The sequence below is a fragment of the Mytilus galloprovincialis genome, chromosome 7 (genome assembly GCF_965363235.1).
Source record: "Mytilus galloprovincialis chromosome 7, xbMytGall1.hap1.1, whole genome shotgun sequence".
NCBI lineage: Eukaryota > Metazoa > Mollusca > Bivalvia > Mytilida > Mytilidae > Mytilus > Mytilus galloprovincialis.
In genome coordinates, this window is record NC_134844.1 from 80,401,177 (window position 1) to 80,417,828 (window position 16,652).

Sequence of the window (16,652 nt, forward strand, 5' to 3'; positions counted from 1 at the left end):
GGTCTTAAAGTAGCAATAACCCTTCGATATCTAGCCACAGGATTATCATTCACTTATGTATTTATTTAGAGTGCCGCACAACACGATATCCAATCTTGTAGTACAAGTCTGTGAAGCAATTATTTCCGAGTATGCTGAAGATGTTATCAACACACCTACGGAAGAAGCTGAATGGCTAGCCATTTCGCAAGAATTTAGTGATATGTGGCAGTTTCATCATGTGCTAGGTGCACTAGATGGGAAACACGTTGCTATCAAATGTCCGGCTGGTGGTGGTTCTAAATACTATAATTATAAAGGATTCCATTCTATAGTTTAATGGGCTTAGTAGACGCTAATTATAAATTCAAATGGGTTAACGTTGGCGCACCAGGTGCTTGCTCTGATGCACAAATTTGGAATCAGTCAGACTTAAAAAATCATATAATTGATGAGAATATGCACATACCAAAAGCAGAGCCTCTTCCGAATGATGACAAAGACATTCCGTACTTCATCGTTGGTGACGACGCGTTCGCCCTCAGAAGTTGGCTAATGAAGCCCTTTTCTAGGAGGAACATGACCCTTGAAGAGAGAGTTTTTAACTACAGGCTATCGCGATCACGAAGAGTTGTTGAAAACGCATTTGGGATACTTGCAAATCGATTTCAATGCTTACTTTCAACTTTAAAGCAAGAGCCTAACAATGTCGTATCCATTATTCTGGCCTGTGTTTGTCTGCACAATATAATGAGGATAAGATATCCAGGTGATCAGAACATTTTGTTAGACAGAGAAGACGAGAACCACCATCTTTTACCTGGAGCTTGGCGAGACGAAACAAACCTGAAGGACATTGATGATGTGCAAGATCGCAACTATCCTAGCAAGGCAGCAAAACAACATAGACTGTATCTTAAACACTATTATTCGTCACCTGCAGGAAAAGTTCCATGGCAAGAACGAATGGTTCAATAACGTTTTTTAACTGTCTTATCGTAGTATATTTGAATGATAAGTATATGATTTGTACTTTTGTTTATTTAACTTTGAATGTATCAAAAAATATTATCATGATACATGTAATTAAACTTTAAGAAATTCTTCTATCAATACCAGTTTTCTGGTCTTTTAAAAACAATGGCACGCATGGGTCAGCATACTTAGGATAAATTGAAAATTTCATTATTATAACACTAAAACAACAAGACAAATCAAAATCAAAAAAAAACTTTGGCATCCCGCTAACATATTTAACCCCGCCGCATCATGTATGCATGTGCCTGTCCCAAGTCAAGAGCCTGTAACTCAGTGGTTGTCGTTTGTTGCTGTGTTACATATTGTTTTTCGTTCATTTATTTGTACATTAATAAGGCCGTTAGTTTTTTTTTTCGTTCGAATTGTTTTATATTTGTCATTTCGGGTCCTCTTATAGCTGACTATGCGGTATGGACTTTGCTCAATGTTGAAGGCCATACGATGACCCATAGTTGTTAATTTCTGTGTCATTTGGTCTCTTGTGTAGAGTTGTCTCATTGGCAATTACACCACATCTTCTTTTTTTATATTAACCAACAAAATAATCACTCAAACAAAAAAACTTTTAATTTTACAGACAACTGTCATAATACATGAAATAAACAAACTGTCTACATAATAGAGTCGTCTTTTAATGTCATTCATATAAAACTTTAAAACACCTGTACGGTTCCTGGTATGAATAAGTTTATAATGAGAAAAGTGACGATGAGGGTGAATCAACGTTCATTGAATCCGATTGCATTATTACACTGGCAATACTTGATGTTGTATGTAACAGGTGGAGCAGAATGTGCTCTTATAGGTTCAATGTCTGCTTGAGTTTTAGACCGGTTTTGCAGAAAGGCGACGTCCTGTCCAGGTAGCTGATATTGCTGCTGCCATGCAGGTAGGTACCCAACATTACTTGATTGATTACAGAAGCTGCCCATGGGAACATCCAATGCAGATTGTTGACCAGTGAATCCCTGCAACAAAAAAAAACATGACCATATAAACAAGTTTGATCAACTGTGTATCATCGGCGTTGGAATTAGGTACTAGAACTGGGGTTATGCGGGGTTTCAAGGAAGGATAATTAACATAACTGTACGGGGTACTGTTGCCTTGTTCGGTAATGCCGATTTCTTAAAGATAAATAAATCCCAGTTCCTAAGTCAAGGATACACAGCAGTGGCGGATTCGGGGGGGGGGGGCATAGAGGGCGTACGCCCCCTTTATTTGTACTTTTTCCCCCCCTTTTTACGTGATTTTAGCCACAAAAAAAAACAATTTCGCCTCGCTCCGCTCACTAACAAAATATAGTCTACGCCCCTTTCTAAATTCCTGGATCCAATTCTGTAACCATATCGTTTTAATATACGTAGTATATATAAATATATATATATATATATGACCGGACGCATGACAATTTCAAAATGCAGCAATTACCTGAGAGTAATTACAACACGAGGCATCCAAAATATGCAGGTGAACTAAAGAAATGTGTATTTCGAAACATGTTCTGACCTTTCAGTCTTAACACAATACTAGTACTAGTAAATAATATGTGGATAATATACCTGCAGTTGCTGAAGACGTTGTTTATCACGGCTGCGTAGCTCCTTACTTTCATTTTGAAATCTGTCCAATAGATCCATACTCTCTCTTTTAAACCTGAAAGCAAAAATTTGATATAAATTCATTTAAAAAGTGAGAATCAATATCATATTAATGTAAAATATAGCTATAATGGATTATTTTTGATACATCTCATTCTTTTGAGAAAGTGTGAGGAAAATAATTGAAAACGAATCATACTGAAGTTTGATAAACACCAATCTTTACATATAATATTTTTGCAAAGTTTCATGAAAATCTCTCAATAACTTCAAAGTTTCATTTCAAAACGGCTTAACTTAAAAACGAAGTTTTCGATATATCTTAACATTAAACTTGTAAAAGCTCTCTGTTTAGTACTCAACAACTGAGCAAAGTTTCAATAAAAATTATGGATTCGTTCTTAAATGACTACTTGGTAACAGTCGATGACGGACGGACAGATGGACAAGCGGACGAAAGAGCAGACAGACAGGCAATACGCAGACGAACGGACACTCAACCAAACATTTTTTACGAAGGGTATTACACAATGCCTTGCGACTTCGTGTGGCGGGGTATAAAAACTAATGTCATTACCATAGCGTATCATCGGACACAGGATGTTGGTACCAGGCTTAAACGATTTGTATGGTGTTCAATTTTAAAGCTGCTACAGTACATCAAAAAGTTGTTGCACTGCACCGTGGAGTTATGTTTTTCCTCCTAAAAAATCAGAATAGACCCTCTGCTCGATGATACACGATTTTTATATAGCGTATTCGGCCGTGTATAGTACACATTCATCAAGTAACAAAACATTAACATACAAAAGCATAGCATACCTCCCCCACAATCTGTCGTCAATACCTGGAAGAATGCTGACCATCCAATGTCCCCAGTTCTGCCTTTCGGGTGTCATGTCCGCGTGACTAGCCAGCTTAGCCTGCACTTGTTTCTGTAATTGAGAAGACTGTTTTATTGCTTCCTGGATGTCTTTTTCAACTGGAGATTGCATCTTCTGGTATTTCTTTTTCGTTTTTGTTGTAACTATAGGAGAGGGAATATCTATTGTGCTGGACGTCTCCTCAAGATTACATCGCGATCTAAAGAAAAAAAAACGATGAAAGTTGTATTTTTTGTTCTAAACAATACAAAAAGACACCCTATCTCTACTACTACGGTGGGTTTTGAACGACCTTGACTGGCTTGACACCCTATCTCATAACAAGAAAACAAGAAATGCCGGAAGCACAATCAATCCGATACAATTACTTTTAACTGAAAAGTATTTACAAATGTAAGTGTGATGGACGGACGGACGGACGGACCAAAACATTATAATAAGTCCTGATGTGAAGATATAGTTTCAATTTAACTAATTATACAAAGAAGTAAATGGTTACTGACCTTCTTTCATCGTCTTCTTGACTTTCCTCTTCGTCCTCATGTTCACTGGGAGAATCGACGCAAGCATCTGTTCCGTATTTTGCCTTGAGTTTCTCTTTCAGCTGAAATATTCAGACATAATCGGAACATTATTTATGTATTCGTACAAGATATATCGAGATAAAGTCAAACGTTTGAAATGAAACAGCTGTAAAATGAATTTCGTAGAATCAGAACATTAAGTATCATTTAGAAAAAGAAAAAAGGTACGGGAATTCAACAAAGGAAATAACAATAAAAGGTAAAAAAAGTGAACTGAAATATTAAGTAATAGAAAACTGTATTGCACACGTTTATTCCTCCTCTGGTTTCTATTCTGGCAATATGTGGACCCAAGAAGCCAAATTTTTCTTTGATCCATTTGTCTCTTTGAGTATCATCTTTTCTGCCTGAACCAGATTTATTGCCTTCTCGTGTCAGTCTTCCGAGCTGAGATCTCATTGACTCAACCCATGTCCTGAGAGTCTTCCAATCCTCTACCCCTAGCTCGTTAGCTTTTGCTTGCCATCGTGTATTTTTGAGAGCAGTATCTTTGTACTGATAATGAGCTGAAAGAGAAGAAAAAAATCGGTCACATTGATTTTTAAATATAAAGACCATGCTGTAAGTTTATCTATGTTTACTGGTGGGGTTAACATCTTTTGACATTTATTCTCCGTATTAATATTTTAAATTATAGCAAATAAATACATGTACCTTTGTTGTATAGAGGTTCGTTTTCTCTATACCAATCTGCCAACTCATCCTGCTTTTCTTGTGGTATTTCTAATGGCTTGCTTCTTTTGCGCTTCTCTTTATTGGTATTAGCTGGCTGTTCAGTATCACTATTTTGTGTTTGCTCATTTGTTTCTTGTGTATTAGTTGTTTCAGTCTCAGGCGCCACACTAACTATGCGGCCTCTGCCACGCCCACCACGACCCCTTCCTCTGCCTCTGGTCCTCATCAGAACGGTCTGGTTTGAAACACACTAAAAGATAAATCAAATACCGGTAAGAGGAAAATTGGATTTAAAACGGACAATGTGCAACGTAGAATATTTCAAAAGAGCAATTATTATAAAAGGGAAAGCATTGACAATGTTCTAACCAAAGCTTTAAATGTTTTTTCATGATTCATGTATCCACTCAACAAAAATCTTTTCTGAAAGAAAAAACAATAAAATCTTTCTTTTGAGTACAAAAAATCTAAATTTTTAGACCATAAAATGGGAACAAAATAATTTAATTACAATGACAGATGTATAATTAATAATTTACTCTGCTCCCTCTTTGCATCTCTGTCCTTTCTAAATTTTATTGAATAATGATGCCGTTTCATGATAAGTGATCACAGCGTAGTGACACGTGATACTGCGTGCAATAAACTTGCTAAATCGTAGGAAATCGTGCAAAAGCGTACTTGAACCGATTTAGAAACGTACTAAACCCTAGTAATACGTAGTGAAACGTAGTAAACCGTAGTAAAACGTAGTTTATACGTACTGAAGCGTATTAAAACCTAGTAGAACGTACCCCTTGTAGTTATAAAAAAAACCTAGCAAATCGTAACAAAACGAAACAATACGTAGAAGAACGTATCAAAACGTGGCGTAAACCTAGTTAAACGTACGGACCGTTAAAAATGACAAAAAAAATGCCATGAAACGTAGCATTTCTACACGTACTAAAACCTAGCTGTCGAAACGTGACAGTGTGACTGAGGCTTAAATATAAACACTAAAAGTTTGTTTTCAGCTCTTTGGTCGGATTGTTGTCTCTTTGTCCATATTTCCCATTTCCATTCTCAATTTTATTTTATGCTTTCAGTAAATGATAAAGTTGAGAAACAACTCGACAAGTAAACATTATAAGAAAGAAAAGTGAACAAAACAACATTACAATCTGATAATATTTTGTTCACTTTGTTAATATAAACTTGTTCAGAAGAAGTTAACATGTGCACTTTTAGACAGTCGAAAATCACTCCACTTGTAAACAAATTAAAGTAAACAAAATCCTATCAGACAAGTGTATGTTACAAATGAGTAAAGACGATGTATAATACACAAGGTTAGTCTATACTTTTTTGTTCACTTTGTCAAAGGGAACTTATACAGAAGAAGTTAAAACAAGTGCACTTTTGGAAAGTCGGAGAGTTCAAAATATAACTAAATAAGTTCACAAAATTAAGTTCACAAGGTTTGTTATAATGCACTTTACTGCCAATTTCAAGTTGTAAACCTTATGAACTCGTGACTATAATAAGCTTCCATAATTCAATGATACACTCTTACGTTACAAGGAAGTTTGTCTGTCCAATAAGATTGTAGAATTCAAAATCACTGCCAAATTCTGTGTCAGCAAAACGACCTCTTTATAAATATACGTAAAGTTTCGATAAGATCTTGTTCGTTCTTTTGACTAGCTGTAAGACGCAACTAACATGAGGTTCAGTATCGCTCTATTTGTGTTTGTAGTCGTCATTTCAACGACTAGGGCCTTTTTAGAAAAGGTCTGTGTTTGTATAAATGATAACGGTAGGTGTTGTTTTTATACCTTCTAACCTTATAAATAGCTCCAACCGAAAAGGTCATAACTTGAATCAGACTTAAGTAATGAAGAACTACTACTACGATCTTGTTTGCTATATTGGTACCAAAGAACACCAACCATGCATCTATTCATCATATTGTAAAAATAGTTTTTACAGTAGTCGAAACAAGAAGGTTTTTTGGTTAATTTAAGGGAGCTACCATTTGATTTTTATGGGGGGGGTGGGGGGGGGGGGGGGCTAGGATGAAAAATTTTGTCCTGCATTTTTTTTTAAAGCTGTAATCTCTGTCCTGCTTTTTTATTTTTCACTCTGTTCGGTCCTGCCTTTTTTTTTAGTTTATCCTGACTTTTTTTTACCTAAAACGTCTCATCCTGCCTTTTTTTTTTACTCAAAACTCCTGTCCTGCCTATTTTTTTCAAATTTCATCCTAGCCCCCCCCTCCCCCCCACATAAAAATCAAATGGTAGCTCCCTAAGGGGAAAATTAAACAATATTCCTTGACTTAACTCGTAAACAACAAAAATAATAACAATCAATAAGATCTTGTTCGTTTTTTTGACTAGCTAAGACAAAACTAACATGAGGTTCAGTATCGCTCTATATATAAAAACATCAAACTACCGAATCGAACACGTTCACAGTTTGTTTTAAATTTGAATAAACTATTGTCCGTTGACTTAATTTTGCAACCTTCAGACCTAGTTCCCATTTATCTTTCACCTGGTTTATCCCTAACTTTCCCTACAGCTGTTATCTAGATCAAAATCATTGGTAGAATTAAATGATCGTAAGAATGTCCTACATGTATATACAAAAGTCTTACTTCCGAGACTAAACCATTTAAAAAATTCTCTATTAAAGGAGAAGTGTACGGAAGCGTATTAGCGCCACACATTTTTTATTTTTATTTTTCTTTCTATGTTTGCGTTAAACGCAAACCTTTGCGTTATAACGCAAACCTTTTGCGTTATAACGCAAACCTTTGCGATATAACGCAAACCTTTGCGTTATAACGCAAATATCTTGATTTCAATTATTCATTAAGTTTTGTATATATGTCCGTCTGTCATTCATTTCGGATGTGATTTACTAGTAGATAAAAAAAGAAACATACATACAAGGCCAAATCATTATAATAAATATGTATAGGAATAATGGAATGATTGAAGTGCAATTATACATAAATTAAGACTGATTTGTGCATCAGAAAAGTATATAATTTAACAAGAAAATTTTAATATGACTATATACTAAACTATATCTATTTAACAAGAAAATAGATATAGTTTAGTATATAGTCATATTAAAATTGAAAGATAAAAAATAATGTCATACAATTGTGAAACCTTCAAGTCAAATAGACAAAATGATCTTTCTGCTTTAAAATGAATTATTAATAAGGAAACAATTTTTTAAATCTCAGAATATGATCAAGATTCTTTGATAGAAAGTCATTGAATTTTCATTTCAATATAATGAAGTATTTTTAAGATGCTTGGGTAGCAATTTGAATAGAGAGAACATAATTTTATTAATAAAATATCTTCATTCTATACATTTATTGCCAAAGGGTAGCTTGTTTGAATCTAACCTACTTTACACAGTTCTCAAACGAGAGCTTACTTTGGAAGTATATTTATATTCGGTTATAGCTTTATTAGCAGGGTTGATTTTTTTCTTAGGTATAACCTCAATTTACTCAATTTTCTTTGTAATATATATACTAGTAGTAACTTGGATATCATTTTTGGGGACCTTTATAGTTTGTTGTTCAGTGTGAGCCAATGCTCCGTGTTGAAGACCGTAATTCGGCCTATGATGGTTTACTAATACGAATAGGGACTTAGATGGAGAGTTTTCTTATTGGCACTCATACCACATCTTCTTACATTATTCTGCTCATTATTAGTCATTGATATGATCTAATTATTCAAGCAGTTAACTTTGCAATTACTACAAAGGTGATAAATTTTATTATATACAGCCTCCTCCATTAATAACTACTGTTTCCTTTGAATCTTAAATAAGAAATAAGATAAAACAAATGTTTGCGTTAAAACGCAAAGGTTTGCGTTATAACGCAAAAGGTTTGCGTTACAACGCAAATGTTTGCGTTATATCGCAAAGGTTTGCGTTATATCGCAAAGGTTTGCGTTATATCGCAAAGGTTTGCGTTAAAACGCAAAGGTTTGCGTTTAACGCAAAGGTTTGCGTTAAAACGCAAAGGTTTGCGTTATATCGCAAAGGTTTGCGTTATAACGTTTGCGTTACAACGCAAACATAGGAAGAAAAAAAAAAATGTGTGGCGCTAATACGCTTCCGTAGAAGTGAGTATTCAATTCTCAATATCAAATTTTGTTTAGTCAAAAATGTTCTCTATCAAATGTAAGCTTGCGCAAATATATATCCGTTTTTTTCATCAACAACCACAGGCACTCGTCTCAGAATTTTTTTTCCTATGTATACCTTTATATTGTATAAAGGTATATAGGAAATTTTTTTATCCGGATCACCTGATAGCAACCCCGGGGTTTGTTTGTTTTTTTTGGGGGGGGGGGGGGGGGGAGGGGAGGAGGTTGTGATGCTCTGCCTTTAGTTTCAAATGATGTGTTTTGTCTGTCTTTTGGTTGTTTTTATTTTTAGCATAGCATTGCCAGTTTCGTTTCAGTTCAATTATCCACGATGACTTAGTCAGGATTCTACTTCGTCAAAATTATCTCCCATCACGCCAGTTTGTTTTTAGTTTTACAACCATAGAAATGGAAGCTATTGTAGGGATGACGCGCTGCCGATTTAGCTCTTGAAAACCGATAAATTTATCCACAAAGCACCATTACGATCCTTATTATATATATATATACGTGTAGTCTAGCGGGACGGCTACATTGCAGGCGATTTGGTGTCACGATATCTCAGTAGCATGGGTTCGAATCCCGGCGAGGGAAGAACAAACAATTTGCGAAAGCAAATTTACAGATCTAACATTGTTGGGTTGATGTTTAGACGAGTTGTATATATGTTTGATCGAAGGTTATCAACTTGTCTGGAGTTTTGCCCTTGGTCATAGCATATAGTCATAGAGACTCCATTTTTTTATTTTTGACTGCCGACACCCTCCCTTTTAAAAGTCCTGCCACTCAAATTTTTTGAACGAGGTGGGACAGGTCTACGTAGATATAGAAATTTTCTTTGTCTATACTGATTAATTTATATTCATATATAAATCGGATCTTCTTAATAAAGACTTTATGTAAAAGCTCTTTACGTATACTGACTCGTCGTGTGGCTCCTATCAAAAGTTCTCTTTAAAAAATTATAGTGCTATCAAGATTTGTTTTCGTTTGAACATTGAACTTTTTTGTGGGGACTTTTCTTATTGAGTACTTAGTGCCGATCTGATGAGTCAAGTCTTTCCGGACTGATTGTTATAGTTTGACCTTATATCTCATGTGGTAAGATAAGGTTGAGCTCCTACAAACATGTGTAACCCCTCCCCACACACACCCATTATGTGTGTGTCCTTAATCAGTTGCCTGTAATGTTACCATAACTTGTTGCTGTTAACCTCAATTGTTATTAGTCTGTTAAATCATAAATCAGTTAGATGGTTTTCTATCTTGTATTGTTTTAATTGTAACATGCCAGAGAGTTACATAACTAACTACGATATGAGTTTGTTTCATTGTTGAAGGCCACACATGGCTTTATACTTGTTTACGATTCCCGGCATTTGGTCTGAAGAAGATGTCACATCATATCACATCTCCCTTGTTTTACATATATACATACAGCTAAACAGTATTTTTAACGGGTCGTCTGACGTCCGCCTCCGGGTGCGTGATTTTCTCTCTGTGTTGAAGATCTGTTGTTGGCCGTAAGCTGTTTTCTGGATTCACTTTGGTTGTTGTTTCTCTGACACATTGTTCTTTGAATCAATTCTCAATTTTATTGAATATTTCTTTATTATTGCATCGAGCAATTATTTTACTCTGTTTTATTTCTTTGTTTTTAGACTATAAAGCCATCTGTTATTCGTATGGAGGTTTTGTACTAAGGAACAATGTATTAATTGCTGTTTTAAAGGATGAATCGGTAAGGATTTCTATTTTTCTTGATACTTAATTTGCCGTGACATTTTCATTTTTATTTGAAATGACTATCATCATCAAAAAGAGTATGCCTAAAAAGTAAAATACCTACTATTATGTATATTGGCCAAATGCTTCTTTTCGATTTTGAATTCATAGCATTGGTGATTTTCAGCATTACATTTGTAATAAAATAATAATAAACATTTGAGAGATTTTTTTAACAGCAAACTTTTAAATTAAATAACTAAACATTTTTTTCATATTCTTTTCTTTTCGCAACACCATTCCGTTATTTGAATGATACAAATTGAATCAACATAAACTATATAGCTATATAACAGGGGCGGATCCAGCCATTTAAAAAAAAAGGGGGGTCCCAACCCAGGATACAGGGGGGGGGGGTTCCAGCTATATGTTCCCATTCAAATGCATTGATCAGCAAAAAAAAATGGGGGTTCCAACCTCCGGAACACCCCCCCCCCCTGGATCCGCCAATGTAAATAATAATAATTCATGACGACACTTGTTTCTATAATTAAAATCTTTCTTAAATCAATTTCAAAGTATTCAGAACACTCCAAATATTTTCAAATAACTTTCCTACTTTTTAATAGATCATTGCAATTCCATTGTCAAGTTCAAAGGTCAAGGCAGGTGGTAACTGTGTTGGTGCTGTACGTACAATTCGTCCATCAAAAGGTATGCCCTTTCTGGTTAAAATTCTTTTTGTCGTGAAATTGTACAGCCATAAAGTAGTTCGATACTAATATTTATAGATTATCGTTGATCATCTCAACGAGATTGATTTTCTCGCTTGAGCTGGTACATTACATTTCATTCATTTCGGAAAAAAGTGTAATTTTAACAAAGACGATCGAAGAAATACCACATTATTGTATTTAAGAAAAACATATGTCATTTTCTGTATTATTTTCATAATTTGTACATTATTCTGTGTTATTCATATTTTAGCTTTAAATTCTTTTTTTTCTATTCTGTAGTGTTTTTCCATTTTCTTTAGTACTAGTATAAGCCTATTATTCTGTTTGCTATATTCACACTCATAAATGCAAACATTGAAATATGACCATTATTAGGATGGATGTATAGAAAAATTCAAAGCAAAACTTCTATTTTGGGCAAACAATAATATTGAGAAAGGAAATGGGGAATGTGTCGAAGCGACAACAACCCGAACATAGAGCAGACAACAGCCGAAGGCTACCAATGGGTCTTCAATGTAGCGAGAAACTCCCGCACCCGAAGGCGTCCTTCAGCTGGCCCCTTAAAAATGTATACTAGTACAGTGATAATGGACGTCATACTAAGGATCCTTAAAAACTATTTTAAAATGCTTGATATAATTTATAATTATTGAAAATACAAAAAAAAACCAATTTTTCGATTGTTGACATTTTAGATAAAAGATTTTTCATACCACATTTGATAGACATTGATATTGGAAAAGGTGGAATAAAAGTGGACACTGCGGTCGGTGGTGTTAGTGTAGGGAAGGATGGCCTTAATGTCGACACATTAGCCGGTGGTACTGGGATAGGAAAAAATGGCCTAAATGTAAACACAGCACTCGGTAGTGTAGGTATCAACAAGGATGGTGTCAAGGCCAAAGTGGACACTCCCCTCGGTGGGTTCAATGTCTCAGCAGGGAAGGGTGGCGTCAGCGCTGGTGGAAAAGTTGACGTTCCTGCTGTTGGTAGTCTAGGTGGTGCCGTGAATGTTGACAATAGTGGTAAAGTCAGTGGCGGTGGAGAAGCTTCTGTCAATTTCTTAGGTGTTGGCGAAGTTGGAGGTCACGTTAACGTAGATAAAAACGGCAAAGTCAGTGGCGGTGGTGAAGTTGGGTTAGAACTTGGTCCTCTAGCTCACGCTGGAGTTCATGTTGATGTAGATAAAAATGGTAAGGTCAGCACTGGAGTTGATGCAAATGCAAATTTAGGTCCACTTGGCAGCGTGGGAGCTCATGTTGATGTTAACCAAAATGGAAAAGTATCTACAGGTGTGAATGGACAGGCCAGTTTGGGCAAGTTAGGTAGCGTAAGTGGGCATGTGGATGTCGATCAAAACGGGAAAGTAAGCGGTGGTGGGAATGGACAGGCTCAACTGGGTTCTATTGGAAGTGTTGGCGGCAATATAAATGTGGACAAAAACGGACAGGTGTCAGGCAGTGTTCATGGAACTGCAAATCTTGGAAATGCCAGTTTTAGCGGCAATATCAACATGGCAAATGGACATGTAAGTGGCGGGGCACAAGGTCATGCAAATATCGGTCATTTAGGAAGCGTCGGTGGCAATATGAAAGTAGATAACAATGGACAAGTGTCAGGCGGTGTTCAAGGAACTGCAAATCTTGGAAACGCAAGCATGGGCGGTAATGTCAACATTGCAAATGGACAATTAAGTGGCGGGGCACAAGGTCATGCACATCTAGGTAATTTAGGAAGCGTCGGTGTCAATATAAACGTGACAAATGGTCAGGTTTCTGGTGGGGTACATGGACAGGCTAATATTGGATCTCTTGGAAGTGTTACCGGAAGTTTGACAAGTGGTTCAGGCGGCCAAACTGGTGGTGTAAACCTTAATCTTGGAAGTCAAAACTCAGGGTCTCAAACTGGGTCTACATCTGGTTCCGGTTCAGGATCAGCAAGTTTAGGTGTAGGAAGCTCTGCAACTGGTAAACTAACGCAGACAATAAACGGAATGTTTGGAAATTTCATGAGTGGATCAAATCTTGGTCTCAATGCAATGATGGCAAAAGGAGGATTGAGTAATACACTGGGTGGAAGCGGTGGCGGCAGTGGGAGCAGTAAGTAGGTAGATAGATGTGAAACCTCAATAAATACATAATAAATCTAATCTTTAAGTTGCAGTAATGGGATACGGGATGATTAACTCGGTAAATTAAAAGAGGCATATCAATTTAATATGGAGAATGGTGTTCACAATTTTTCTTCAATTTTTATTCCATTCTGTTGGCTCTTGTATAGTAATATTAATTAAAGCAAAATAAGTATCTTAAATTACAACACATTCTGGTGAAACATGAATGCAATATATACAATTGTGTTATAAAAGAAATGTACGGTTGGTTTCACACAAATACAAAATTGTGAATCTGCATTATGCGTCACAAGTTCATGTCGACTATAATTGTTTGTGTTCTTCTTTCCAGGTGCAAATGATTTCAGTCCACAAACACTAAATCAGCAAGGTATGTACTCAAGTTCAAAATTCTTTATGAAAAATATATACATGTGTTATAATAGGCATGCAACAACTAAAAGTATATGAACTACTTAATATCCGCAGCATCCGAATTCACCTGCAGATTTTATAGTTATATTTGTGCTGATTGAATTTGCAGTCTGTGTTTTATTATCGTTACAATTGTTGTATGTTTGTCTGTTTATACAGATCATGGTAACTGTTCTTTTGGTACTTAAATATATAATATAAGATACACTTTGTTTAGTATTTTTATATTTTTTAAATCTCGATACCACGTTTCTAGGTCAGAATCTATATTGTTCGTCCTCTTTATGCATGAAATAATTGCCATTGTATGTTAAACAAACATGAGTCAACCATTATATTTTGTAAAATTGTCAATAAAATACATGAAAAGAATGGTATGTATATCTTGAACTCCTTACTGATGTCTTGCAAATTCACCTTTGATGTGTACATTTAAAATTCCTATTTTCCCCGAAAGACCTACATACAATGCAGCCAGTTAGGTCAGTTAGCGCCCATTCCCTTTTAAAAAAAGTTCTGGATCCGCCACTGTGAATATGAACAGTAAGGGAATATGTCGAACAATATTCGTTTATCCTTTTTGTGTCATTATTGTCAATTAAAAATATGTTATGCACCTGTATTTTCTTATTCTAATTTAAGTTGGTGTACAACAGTTTTTCATGCAGAAAATGCAGCAAGGAAGAAGGCGACGATTCAATCTGTAACTACGTGCACAAATTCAATGGTAAATTCTTATATCGATCGTCTTTAAATAAAATATGTTTCAAGTGGGGAAAAACAACAACGTTGAAAGCCTTGTAAATGCTATCGCGCTCCATAATATAAAATATGTCTCGGTAATTTGTACACAAATAAATATTAAAAAACGTTTAACTTAAAAACTGGAATGCAGATAATTACGATTTGTCATTAACTTACTGTTTAAGTTTATATGACAATAAATATTTGAAATTTAAATTTGAGAATATTTTTTTTAAATATCATTATTTTAACTTAATTAGCCAATATTTTAGTGCAACAATTTTTAATAACTGAAACCAGAGACATATATCTTCTATCATTCAGTTCGTGTTAACTTGTTAAAGATGTTATCAGTTAAGAAAAATCTAAATCAGTTCAGTTTGCTGCGTTAAAATTCTTCTTTTCTATTTGTTTCAGAACTCCAGATGAACCGTGCACAACATATTTTAAAACGGTCGTGAAGCTATTTTTAATTTTTCTTTGATTGTTACTTTAAAATATATTAAAAGGATTCTTTAAAGAACCTGCGATTTCATGGTCTCCAGCCTACAGCGTAATTTGAAGCATAAGGTTGTTGTTATGTTGTTATACAGTCTTCACGCTAAGTGGCAGCCCAGGCTTGTAAAATTGCTCTTCGGCCTGTAAAAATCATATCTACAGGTCAACAGAATCTAACTAAAAAAAATTAAAAATTAAGCTCTGGGCCTGTAGATTTAACAGTTCATCGTAAAGACTGGTTATGAAATTTGTCGATAAGGTTTCGGCGGAAGTTTTAAGTATGGCAAGCAGGTACAAAAATGGTTTCAAACTTTCAGTGAGGTGAGAAGTTTTTTGTTCCGTGTTGAAGGCCTCACTGCGACTGAAATGAAGAGCAGCGATAAAATGCTTTATTTCTGTACCTGTACTGATTTGTCATGGATTCTTTGCTTAAAAATTCTATTAATATTGTAAAACAGTTACTAAATTTTTTTTTTTTAAATATATTTCATATCATAGAACTTTATTCAATATTATAGAAATATATTTGATATTGTAAAACTATATACATTCGGAATTCCCGTGGGGACTAACTGTGCACCACTAATTGCGAAAAATATTTCAAATCCAATCTTTTATGGTAAAAAAAATATCGGCCTTTATCTCAAAAGCTAACAAAACCTTTGAAAAGACTTAAGAATGAATATAGTTCCGAAACTGTTGTCAGATCATTACACCTGAAAATGGCATTAATATCAATTCACTTATAGGGTCTTTGCATCGGAAATAAACACATTTATTCTAAAACCAGTTTTGACATGGTACGGGTTTTGTTCCTCTCGTATATTTTATGATGGTGTGATACTAAATCCCTAACGGGAGGGATATTGCTTGATATTCTTATGATGAAGACATAATGTTTCAATCAGTTTAATTGAGGTCTGGAACTGATATGTCAGTAACTGCTAGTAGTTCTTTGTTAATGTATGTATCATTGTCATATCATTTATATACTAATCAACAAAAGAAACGATACACGACTTTGAAATAACATTTATCAAAAAGTGTTTCATATAAAACAAAATGAGATATACTTTTTTAAAAAGCTTTCATTTGCAATGTATGCACATGTGATAATGAAAATCAAAACTTGTCGGAAAGTATCTAAATGCCGTGTAAATGATCAAAGGGTGCAAATTAGTTTTGCGGAAAGTTGAACAAAAATCGACACATAATTGTCTAAGCACTAAATTAAATTTCAAATTTGTTTAAAAATATTCAATATGCTAATCAAGTTATGTTCATGATGTAACTAATGGGTTGAAATATTGATTTTTCAAAGTTTTGGTAAAAAAAGTGTTTTTTTAAATCTCAAAAAGTGCAAAATTTTTTTTTTTTTATTTTCGTCTCAAATCAATGCTTTAGATATGAAAACAACACACAGTAAATTTGGAACCTTTCGGATTAGTTTTAAGATTGCTACCGCTTTTT

At 34.9% G+C, this 16,652-nt stretch overlaps 2 protein-coding genes across 5 annotated transcripts; one reads left to right on the forward strand and one right to left on the reverse strand.

Moving 5' to 3' along the window:
* Nucleotides 1-1,566: 1,566 nt before the first annotated feature.
* Nucleotides 1,567-5,175, reverse strand: LOC143083768 (uncharacterized). 4 transcript variants are annotated; one of them, XM_076260078.1, is made up of 6 exons: nt 4,741-5,175; nt 4,336-4,592; nt 4,006-4,106; nt 3,441-3,701; nt 2,580-2,673; nt 1,567-1,985 (listed from the first exon to the last, which is right to left on the reverse strand). In XM_076260078.1, the coding sequence occupies exons 1-6, from the start codon at nt 4,985-4,987 to the stop codon at nt 1,737-1,739; spliced, it is 1,209 nt and encodes a 402-aa protein (XP_076116193.1). In that variant the 5' UTR covers nt 4,988-5,175; the 3' UTR covers nt 1,567-1,736. The 4 variants fall into 4 exon arrangements, 3 of the variants coding, with proteins under 3 accessions (XP_076116193.1, XP_076116196.1, XP_076116194.1); XM_076260079.1 differs by having other exon boundaries at nt 1,630-1,985; nt 3,466-3,701; XM_076260081.1 differs by lacking the exon at nt 4,336-4,592 and having other exon boundaries at nt 4,741-4,928.
* Nucleotides 5,176-6,422: 1,247 nt separating this feature from the next.
* On the forward strand, nt 6,423-15,207 carry LOC143083769 (uncharacterized). The gene is made up of 7 exons (XM_076260082.1): nt 6,423-6,559; nt 10,589-10,668; nt 11,282-11,366; nt 12,088-13,491; nt 13,858-13,896; nt 14,583-14,667; nt 15,102-15,207. Exons 1-6 carry the CDS (start codon nt 6,466-6,468, stop codon nt 14,645-14,647), a joined length of 1,767 nt encoding a protein of 588 aa, XP_076116197.1. The 5' UTR covers nt 6,423-6,465; the 3' UTR covers nt 14,648-14,667; nt 15,102-15,207.
* The last annotated feature ends 1,445 nt before the right edge of the window (nt 15,208-16,652 follow it).